The sequence below is a fragment of the Pholcus phalangioides genome, unplaced genomic scaffold, assembly GCF_987345545.1.
Source record: "Pholcus phalangioides strain wild (caught in Gottingen) unplaced genomic scaffold, Ppha-v1.0 ptg000027l_1, whole genome shotgun sequence".
Taxonomy (NCBI): Eukaryota; Metazoa; Arthropoda; class Arachnida; order Araneae; family Pholcidae; genus Pholcus; species Pholcus phalangioides.
The window spans coordinates 9,632,659-9,644,416 of NW_028301617.1; the positions used below are offsets into that span (position 1 = coordinate 9,632,659).

Sequence of the window (11,758 nt, forward strand, 5' to 3'; positions counted from 1 at the left end):
TTTGTTATGTGACCTAATCAGCAAAAGTTTTTTTAACCTAATATAATTGTCAGATGTTCAAAAGTTACATAATATGATTCTGATGGGACTATGAGGAGTGCATTAATGTTCTGTAAATTCTAATGACCATTTTTATAACCTTCTACTCTATTTTACAATTATTTATCTTTTAAATATGTTTGTCAAATGGTTAGAAATCACATTGAATGGTTTTGGTGACATTGTTGGAGTTTTAATGTATATACACATATCATTTTTTGTCTAAATAGAAATATAATGCAAAATATGCTGCAAACTTATGTTGTAAAACATTGGTAATTTTTGTAATTTGTGGCAAAGTGGGTCACTGTGAAACTGATTTGTTCAATGTTGTAGATATTGAGAATATTTGCAATTGATAAGATTTATTTTGAAAGTAAGTGTAATCTGATGGGGTAGAAGATGTTTTAACCCCTGAATACTGTTAACAGTATATTGATATTGTTTTGCATTAGTGAGAATATTTTATATATAAGGGTTATATATAATTTAAACAAAAAATTACCGATGGTTGTTTTTAAGCAATCGTTTTGAAATTGACTGATCAATATCTCTACCTAAGTAGAGAAACCAAGACGAAGAAGACGAGAGCTCAGTGCTCGGTACTTCGCATCAACTTGCAGCGGCAACGGCGTCTCTCAAATCAACGTGAACTAAATCACCCTTTAAATCGAACTGGCATATTTCCTCGTGCTGTTCTAAACGGTTCATGAAGAAACAGATTTCAACGGCAATGACGAGTTATCTGGCTCTGGCCTCCGTTAATGCCTGTTACAAAATACATATGTTAAAATTCTAGTCATTTGGTGCGATTATCTTTGTTGGAGGCATTTCACAAGAGAATATAATTATATATAATGCTAGTGAAAATTTCCGATCTAATCAACAAGACCTTAGATATATTGACACGTATTTTTCGTTTATTTGTATTATCATCGCTATAATTATCACAACCCAGGAAGGGAAAACATTCTATAATTTTTTCCCTTCCTGGCTTCTGTGAGAAATGTATTGACATAAAGAAACTAGATGGCAGTTAAAACGATATGCGACAATAATATGTACGCGCCATCTATATATATTCTAATTACGTTACATAAATGTTGGCAAACTACATGATTTTATTAATTAAGTTTAAAATTAAGTAATCAATCACTAGTTTTTTCTTATATTAGAAAAAAAAAACAAAATGAACTAATTAGAAGTGCAAAAACACATTTGTTTCGTAAATTTCAACATTTGAAAAAATTTGTTTATTATATATAAATTACTTTGGGCAGCGGCTGGCAACTCTCACTTAATACAAAACGTATAAACTTATTACGGTAATGGATGGGCATGATTTCCTCGTGTCTGTTCTTTCATTGTAACAGTTTGTAAAGAAAGAATCGAACCTCCATTAAATCCTCTTAGACAGACCATTTGGAAAGAGGGTTTAATGGTTTCTAATTGCTGTTTAAGGTATCGGACTACCTTTCTTGTCACTTCTCTTTAAAATGGTTCTGGAATGAACTTTATACTACATTTTTTGATAGAAAGTGTCTCGAAATGGTGAAAACAGTGACAAATTTTGTTGAAATATATATATATATATTTTCTATGAAAAAGTCGTTTTTATGTCAAATTTTAGGCAAAATTCATGTGATATTCGAAACGATTGCAAAAAATCATATTAATGAAATGCTTTGTGATTTTCACAGTTCATTTAGCTAGTAATGTTGCAGGTTATGAACCAAAATTCAAAGGATTGCATGATATGTTCATAAGTTATACCAAAATATGTTTAAATACGTGTGAATTTTTTGAAATTTCATCCTACATTTTGTCTATAAAACACTGTAATTCAAAACATATATGTGATAGACCTTAGATTTTGGTTCATAACCTCAGCAATATATAGCAAAATATCACATTAAAATTTCGTAAGGATGCAATGCACCAATTTTTACAAATCATGTCACAAAGTCAAGTAAAATGTCAAAAATAGCATTCTTCGTAAAACACGTTTAAAGTCTTTATTCGCGTATTACTTGTATGTAAAAACGCAACACTAAAGTGAACGTAACTTTGATTCTAAGCATCATGTAAACAAAACAAGGCCAGTTTTGGAATCGCAACAAATAGGGCTTTTATAAAAAAATAAAAAAATGAAAATCCATATTTTCTTCCAAAATGACGTTTTCAACGTAGTCGGACACCTTCAAAGGGTTAATCGTGTATCTCTATGATGGAGATAAAGAGTACCATGTAAACGTGTTTTTTAAAACAAGAAAGTGGACTTAACTAAATTAGTACTATATGTGTTTGTTCAAAGCCTTAACAAGTTAGTGTAGTATGCAGAGACTGACAATAATTCGGAGACACACACTATTCATCTCCATACACGAAATGCTCAGCTATGCAAGATAATCCAGATGTTTAATGCATCTACATCAAGTTTGAACATTCGATGTGCACTAGAGCTTTTGCGGATACAGAAAAATCACTCTTTCTATGAGAGATAACTTTTTAAAAATTTCTTGTCGAGTGTGACAACCAACCCGTATACGGGGCAAGTCGTCATAGACCATGGGATACGTTGTCATACAACATTTCTTAGGCATTTACTCATTATAAAACATTGAAAATGGTAAAACTAAATAAGCTTTATAAAATTTATCATGAATTCTCTTGTCTAACTCTATTTTACATTCAATCTGTCCATCAAAATAGAGGAAAAAGAAAGCTCAAATAATTGATTAGTATGTAGATATTTTTTATGTATATCGCTTCTTTTTTTTGCTTGTTAAAATTATGAATGTTGATAATGTAATTGTTGAACTGCAATTTGTTCGAATTTTACTTGTGGCCGCTTTTGAACAGTGATTTCGGCTATTGTGACAAGCTTTGCCACTTGTAGACAGTGGCATCTTAATAGAAAGTAGGGGAGGGGTACACACAACGGGTCTCGTACCGTGTGAAGTGGAATAAGAGCCTCCAAATTATTGAGAACTTTTATTAATGCACATAAGCAACATTTTAAATAAATAAATTCAACGTTATTATGTTTACGTTTTTTTTTGTTGTTGTTAATTTTATTGTATTACGTTTATTTTGCTTTTCCCATATTTTCATAAATTAAAAATTAATATAATTAAATTCAAAAATATTTATATTTCAAACAATATTTGAATTATTATCTCCTAACGGAGAAACAGAAGGGGGAGAAGGAAGAAATTAATCATGGTCGCAAATTGGGGGCACAGAAATGAGAAATCGTTGAAAACGATTTCTCATTTCTGTATAATCACAATTCTGTCTCATTCTGTATAATCACAATTCTGTCTCATTCTGTATAATCACAATTCTGTCTCATTCTGTATAATCACAATTCTGTCTCATTCTGTATAATCACAATTCTGTCTCATTCTGTATAATCACAATTCTGTCTCATTCTGTATAATCACAATTCTGTCTCATTCTGTATAATCACAATTCTGTCTCATTCTGTATAATCACAATTCTGTCTCATTCTGTATAATCACAATTCTGTCTCATTCTGTATAATCACAATTCTGTCTCATTCTGTATAATCACAATTCTGTCTCATTCTATATACAGTCGGCCCCCCGTATTCGCGGTTTTTTTCCTTCATTGGAAATTTTTTTTTGGAAACACTCAGCAATCGTCATTCACGTGTTTTGTTTACAAAATTTGAGTTGTGTGTGTTTAGGATGGCTCATTTTTCAAGTGCTACTGATAATGCTTCGGAAAGACAAAAAAAAAAGTGAAAGGTTTACAAGAAAAATTGGATATTGTAGCGTAGTGGTGAACTCATTTTTGCCAATGAGATAACAAATCATTATTCTTGATTAAATGATTTTTAATTTTAAATAACAATATATGTACATTCTACATTTTAATTAAAATACTTTAGTGTCGACCACGTTGGTCGCACATCCATTCACTATCTCGGTTCGTCTCTCTCTCTGCCTAAGTTCTTATCTCTCGTTAGACGACGGCGTACTACTTCTACAGGAGCAGGTGTTTACAACCAGCAGATGTTTTGTCTGCACCCGCCGGGACAGTCCACATAAGTTCAAGGGGTAGGATTCGATGGACGTCACAGCTTCCTCCCCCCTTAAAGAAATTTCCATTGGGATTTTCACAATGGAAATTCACAATCTAAATTAACCACAAATAAGCTTATAAGAAGATTGCAATAAAATTATATTAACACTTATATAGGGGTATATTACCACTCAAGTACCATGTCAGGCAAATTGAGGCACAAAAAATTTAAAAAAAAACATTTTTCGCGATACATCGCAATTAAATCACAGAAAAGTAAATTTGAAAAATAAAAAAAAATAATATGATACGTAGAATTTTCTGGGTTTATATATAACCGAATTCAAAATAATTTTTGAACAACACACAAAAAAAACACAATTCTTCATTATCTTCATTAAACTCTGCAATTATAATGGAATAATATAACACAAAAAATAAGAAAAATTAAAGCATTCATACATAAAATTTTCGAAACATACAACAAATTGCAAGTCATTCGGGAATATTACGACTTAGCACATCAGCATTCCTATTTTTGCGACCAGGTCTGTGCTGTATCTGAAAGTCATATTGTTGGAGTGACAATGCCCAACGCATCAGACGCTGGTTTGTGCTACAATTCTTCTGTAACCACACGAGAGGATTATGATCAGTGACAATCAAGAATTTTTGACCATCTAGATAATAGTGTAAACGTTTAACAGCAAAAACAATGCTCAGACATTCCTTCTCAGTAGTAGTGTAGTTTCTTTCTGCCTGAGAAAACTTTTTGCTGAGAAAAAGTATAGGATGTTCTTCTCCTGCACTATCCTCTTGAGCTAAAATTACACCCATTCCCATATTTGACGCATCAGTCTGCACAATAAATTGCTTAGAGAAATCTGGTGCATATAGCACTGGTTGACTAATTAACTTGTTTTTCAAACAAGTGAAACTCGCATTACACTCAGGAGTCCAGATGATTTCTCCTTTCTTTTCTTTCCCTTTTAAAGCTTCTGATAACGGTGCAGCCAATACCGAAAACATAGGAATGTAATGACTATAATACCCTACCAATCCTAAAAAAGCTCTGATTTCAGTTTTGGTTTCTGGAGTAGGAAACTTTTCAATGGCCTCTATTTTCGCTTCACATGGTTTCCTATACCCTTGCCCAACTATATGACCCAAATATTTGACATGATCTTGGGCGAAACGACATTTTGATGGTTTTAGTGTTAATTTAGCTCCCTTCAAGCGTTCTAACACTAATTCGACATGTTTCAGGTGTGTCTCCCATGACTCAGAAAATATAGCTATATCATCGAGGTATGGTACAGCGAAATTTTCATATTCTCTTAGTAATTCTGCCATAAGTTTACTAAAGAAATATGGAGCATTTTTCAGACCAAATGGCATGCGTAGTGGCCTGTACGTTCCGAAACTGGTAACAAAAGCGGCAAATCTTTGAGCTGTGGGACTCAATGGAATCTGCCAGTATCCTTTGGATAAATCTAACAAGGTAATAAATTTTGCTGATGAAACTAATTCAAGCCTTTCTTCGATATTTGGCAATGGAAAAAATTCGGTGCGTATCACCTCATTTAACCGGCGATAATCAATACAAGGTCTGGGATCCTTATGTGGTGCTTCAACTAAGATCATTGGTGAGGTATAATCTGATTCCCCTACTTCAATTATTTTCAAATCTAACATTCGTTGAATTTCAGTTTTTAAAATACCATTCTGTCGTTGAGAAATCTTATATGGCCTAGCTCTGACGGGCTTATCATTTATCAACGTGATATCATGTTCAACCAGATGGGTCATTCCTGGCTCGTTAGAAAACATCTCAGAATATTTATTCAACAGTTTATGCAATTGTTCAATTCTTTGGGGATCTATACGTTCAAGCAAGTTGCTTTTCTGGGCAATGTCTTCAAAATTGAAAATATTTGGATTGGTATCCAAATGGGGAAAATCTATATCATTGTCCGTGTACCCATCATTTCCTACGCAATCCAAGAAATTAATGCTCTCGGGTCTTTTGTAATACGGTTTTAGCATATTTACATGATATATTTGTTCTTTTCTATCCGGAAGCTTAACAATGTAATTCGTCTCGGACAGTCTATTTTGAATTACACCGGGACCAGTCCACTGAACTGCTAACTTATTCGGTTTAGAAATTGCAAAAATTAGTACTTCGTCACCTTGCTTAAATTCCCTTTTCACAGAATTTTTATCATACCATTTTTTTCTAGTTACCTGTAATTCTTCCATTTTGCTAACTGCCAAGTCCTGACACCTTTTCATCCTATTTATGAGTTTAAGAACATATTCTGTAACAGGACTTTCCTCATCCCCTGACTGTGTCCACTGTTCATACACTAATGTTTCTGGAGTTCTTAGATTCTTCCCGTGCACTAGTTCTGAAGGAGTGAACCCTGTACTTTCGTGTGTAACTGTACGTAACGCTAACAATGCTAGCGGAAGGTGTTTTTCCCAATCGGGCCCAGATTCTTCACACAGACACCGCAACAAACGTTTAATGGTTCTGTGAAACCGTTCCACAGGGTTGGACTGTGGGTGATACACGGAGCTGTGACTCACCTTAACCCCAAATCTCTGAAAGAATTCCGAAGTGAGAGCACTCGTAAACGACGTCCCTTGATCACACTGTACTTCTTTCGGGAAACCTGTCCTGCTAAATATCTCGAGTAGTGCATTGACCACACTCACTGATTTAATATCAACGACCGGTATAGCTTCTGGGTATTTAGAAGATAGACACATGGCTGTAATGATGTACCGTTTCCCAGTTGGAGTCTCTGGAAGAGGTCCACAAGCGTCTATGTTAATTTTTGAAAATACTTCCTGAATAATGGGAACCAATTTGAGAGGTGCCTTCTTCTTTTCGTTAGGTTTTCCCGCTCTTTGACATTGGTCACAAGTACGCACATATTCCTCCATATCTTTATAACACCTAGGCCAAAAGAAATATCTCAAAAGCTTATCTTTTGATTTCGTAACTCCTACATGAGCCGAAGTGCTTTCATGGCAAAGTGCCTTAACACCATTTCTGAGTTCTATCGGTACTAGTAGTAGTTTTGTTATGTTTCCGAGGTGGTCCTCATGCATCTTAAACAACAGATTGTTTTCAAAAACATATGTTTTCTTCGCAGTAGGATTTACAGGCTTTTGGGCTAATGCCATTAATTCCCTTAAGGATTGACAGTCCTGCTGCATTTTAGATAGTTTCTTAGAACTAACCTTCAACAAAGACAATTCCTCAGCCCCTTCACTGATTTCTGGCAATTGAAGATTATCACTTTCGTCAACAATAATATCTGATAACAGACGATCATCACCTGCCTCTTCATTTTCTTGCGCGCCTAAACAACTCTCCCCGAGAACTTCAACATTTTTCTCTTCTGGGATGATCCACTTATTAAACTTTGCTTTCGTTTGAGCCCTTGTTTCTACGGCATTCAACGCCTCTGGGGACAAAAAACAAGGCTTCTCACACCCTTCCAATAATTCCGCCGTACGGTTTCCTAAGAGATACCGCCCCTGATCTAATTCGTTTCTAATGACTGCTGCTTTGGTACATATTTTTCCAAAACTACCGCATAATTCAACATGTGCCAAGGGTAGGCACTTGGGATCAGGATCTAACGGCGTTTTAAGCCATATGTTTTCACCTGTCAACATATCAGGAGTGATAAGCTTCTCACAAACTATATCTATTGTGGCTCCCGAATCCCTCAAAATTTTCATAGGAATGCCATTTACTCTACCAAGGGTTGTATATGGGTCTAAAAGATCTTTTGACCCATCATTAACATAATTAACTGTACCCTCTGATGTTCGCTTCAATTTTGGGCAGTTCGGACGTAAATGCGATGGCGAACCACATTGATAGCATTTAAGGGACCTACGTTGGTTATAGTGACGGACTCGCGATGCGAGGATCCGGGTTCGAACCCCACAGTGGTGGTCGGCTGAAGTTGGTTTTCTGTGGTTCCCAACTTCAAGACGCAAATGCGAGCCGATCTCCCAGTTAAAAAGTCTCGCCACAGAGAGCAACAGTCCTACAACGATAAATCATTCAATCATAACACTTCACTCATAGTTAGAAAAACTTGTGGTAGATGGCAGCACTACACGTAACAAACATTACAGAGAAACAACAAAACTTCACGTCAGGTTTCACTACACGTACACGCACATTCCCGCATGTACCGATTCGTTGGGGGGTTCCGCGGGGGGGAGGGGTGTGATGTACCATTAGTAGGTAGGACTCGGGGATCCATGATGTTCTTAAGTCAGCCACCTCGTTGGGCAATTTGCCTGTTGTGGCGTTGTATTTGTATTTGTATTTGTACGTTTCTCAAATTCTCTATGTTCTTGTTTTTGTAGATCTTTTTTCTCGTAGTGAGCAGATTTATTAGGGAACTTTTTTTCTGCATATTGCCATCTATTATTGCTATACTTTTTGTCCTGAGGGTTTTTCGACCCTTCTCTAACATTCTCGTACGCATCCAATTTTTCGGCCAATTCATAGGGAGTGATAATTTTCGCCCACTCATCAATATAATGCTCTCTTATTTCCGGTGGAACGCGCCTTTTTATTTGATCTGTGACCATCAATTTTTTTAGCCCTTCAAAATCAGTCACTTGCAAACCTTCCACCCACTCATCAAAATATTTAGAAAGTTCAAAAACGAAATCCCGCCACGGCTTGGCTGAATTTCTCTGATGTTTGACAAATTTTAATCGAAAATTTTCTGGGGTCATTTTGAACCTGTTTAGGAGAACCATTTTGATGTGTTCAAAGTTATCAAAATTTTCTTCGGATTCCTTTGCTATAAGTTGTACCACGTCGGGTGGTAAAAGAGCCAACATGGCTGATACCCATTTTTTTTTTTCTACCCCCACTCTTTTGGCTTGCCTTTCAAATAAAGCAAGAAACAACGCGATATCCATTTCCTTTTCATCGAACTTGGGGACAAGCTTTGTCAGCTCATAACTTCCCCCACCGCTTCTTATATCGAAATCCAAACAACCTCGACCCTCGTTTTTTATTGCTGCTTCTAAGCGTAGTTTCTCTAATTCAAACTCCCGTTCTTCCCTTTTTCTTTTTTCTTCTGCCTCTTCCTCCATTTGTTTTCTCGCGAATTCTTCTTTTTTCTGTTTCTCTTCTATTTCTTCCTGAAGTTTTCTCTTAGCTAATTCCTCCCTAGCCTCTCGCTCTTCGACAATATTAAAAAATTGCCCCTTAACAAACTCTTCTTCAAAATCTGCTGAATTCATAATCAGTCTTTTTAGATCCAAAATTCTCATTCTATCATTCACATTCTCCCCCAACTCTTCCGCTAACAACCTCAAATCTTCTTTTCTAGCTTTTGCAAGGAATGTCATAGCTGATAATATTAGTTATACAAACTAACTTCAAAATAAAAGTAATTCAGCTATTTTTCAAGAATAATCAAAATATGCAATCTACCACAAATAAATAAAATCAACTGCGGTACATTTTAAACAATACTGTGCCTCAAAAAAGAAAAATTTTTGCCTTAATCATGGCACTTACCCCTTCGGACTTCGGAGAGACTTAGAACCTAACGAGATGATCTGATGATCCCAACAATAACTATCACTGTCGCAAAAGTCACTGGGTGAAACTGCTGTTTACACACTACTCTACTTCAAGGCACTTATTGTTCTCCTGACGGAGCTGATGACCCAATTCCTCCAGAGTTCCGAGATTTATCCAGACGGCACGGATGGCCGAATCTCTCCACGGCACGGATGGCCGGATCCCTCAATGGCTCTGATGACCAAATCTTTCGACGGCACGGTTGGCCGAATCTTTCGATGGCACGGATGGCCAAATCTCTCCACGGCACGGATGGCCGGATCACTGATGACCAAATCTTTCGACGGCACGGGTGGCCGAATTCGAAACTCCTGTTGGAGACTTCAACAGTCAAAAACTTTTACGAAGAAGAACATCGGAACGACGTGAAACACATCCAAACCGCTGCCACCAAATTTTTTTAGCTGTAGCGTAGTGGTGAACTCATTTTTGCCAATGAGATAACAAATCATTATTCTTGATTAAATGATTTTTAATTTTAAATAACAATATATGTACATTCTACATTTTAATTAAAATACTTTAGTGTCGACCACGTTGGTCGCACATCCATTCACTATCTCGGTTCGTCTCTCTCTCTGCCTAAGTTCTTATCTCTCGTTAGACGACGGCGTACTACTTCTACAGGAGCAGGTGTTTACAACCAGCAGATGTTTTGTCTGCACCCGCCGGGACAGTCCACATAAGTTCAAGGGGTAGGATTCGATGGACGTCACAATATATTGACTATGCTTGGTGAAAGTAAGTCAATACGTGCTTTGGTCCACCATTACGGAATCAACGAATCTACGGTGAGATATATCAAGAAAAAGAAATTCGTTCAGCCGTGGCTGTAGCTGCACCTGAGGCAGCGAAAACTTTGCATCGCCTACTGGATCCATGTGTTTCTCGTACAGAAAATGCTGTTTTTTGTGAGTACAAGAGTGCTACAAAAAAAGGTATTCCAATTGATTGTAATATTATAACGGAAAAGGCGATAACATTTTACGCTTCTATAAAGGGAAGGGCTGGTAAAACGTCTATTTCATCAGAATTTTATGCAAGTAAAAGTTGGTTTCATAGGTTTAAGAAACGATTCAGATTACACAATATGTAAAAATCGCTGGCGAACAAGCCTCTGCCGACCAGGAGGCAGCTAGAAAATTTCCAAAGACTTTGCAGAAAATTATTGAAGAGAAATGTTATGCACCTCAGCAGATGTTTAACGTTGACGAAACGGTACTATTTTGGAAGAAAATGCCGCAAGAAGAAAATCAATCAAGAAGAAAATCGAGCGCCTGGTTTAAAGATAGACTTACTATGTTATTTTGTGCAAATGCGTATGGGTACATGGTAAAGCCCACCGTAGTTTTGAAATCTGCGAATCCGCGAGCATTGAAGAGAAAGGATGTCAAAGCTTCCAGTATTTTGGATGAACAATAAAAGGGCTTGGACTATGAAAGCACTTTTCCTGGATTGGTTTAAACGGTGTTTCGTTCCGGAAGTCAGGAGGTACCTTGAGAGTGGAGACATGTCATTCAAAGTTCTTTTGATACTGGATAATGCTCCTGTACAACAAGATGTCAATGCGTTCAAAGCTGATGGTGTGGAACTCCTTTATATGCCTCCTAATCAACATCTATCATTCAGCCCCTTGATTAGGGGGTAAAGCGAACATTGAAGGCTCACTATGCATGCCACTCAATGGAGATGATTGTACACGCAATAGAAGATGCAAATCCATAAAATGTCTTGAAGGTATGGAAGAATTACACCATCACTAATGCCATTACTGTCATAACTAGAGCCGTGGCGGCTATTAAGTAGAAGACAAGTTCACCGATGCCTTTATGGTACGTCCTTCACATGCAGAAAAATTAGTAGAGGAAGGGTTGTCAACATATTCCAACATACTTGATGATATGAAGAAGAAGAAACATCAAACAGAAATCACAATATCCTTTCAGAAAGCATCGCCAACAACCACTGCACCTTTTTATACATTTCCCTTCTACCTCTGCGTCACCTTGCTCTTCTCATGACGCTCAA

General features: G+C 36.6%; 1 protein-coding gene across 1 annotated transcript; it reads right to left on the reverse strand.

Annotated features, from left to right (window-relative positions):
- Nucleotides 1-4,584: 4,584 nt before the first annotated feature.
- Nucleotides 4,585-9,492, reverse strand: LOC149068373 (uncharacterized). Its single transcript, XM_089251932.1, has 3 exons — nucleotides 9,004-9,492; nucleotides 5,811-7,941; nucleotides 4,585-5,582 (listed from the first exon to the last, which is right to left on the reverse strand). The coding sequence occupies exons 1-3, from the start codon at nucleotides 9,490-9,492 to the stop codon at nucleotides 4,585-4,587; spliced, it is 3,618 nt and encodes a 1,205-aa protein (XP_089108058.1).
- Nucleotides 9,493-11,758: the final 2,266 nt, after the last annotated feature.

Coding starts and splice junctions, on each gene's coding strand:
- LOC149068373 (XM_089251932.1), bottom strand. CDS start 9,492: ATGACATTCCTTGCAAAAGCTAGAAAAGAAGATTTGAGGTTGTTAGCG. Junction 7,942..9,003: donor GGCAAGCCAAAAGAGTGGGG/GTAGAAAAAAAA, acceptor CCAAAATTGAAG/CGAACATCAGAGGGTACAGT. Junction 5,583..5,810: donor GATTTCTCAACGACAGAATG/GTATTTTAAAAA, acceptor TTACCTTGTTAG/ATTTATCCAAAGGATACTGG.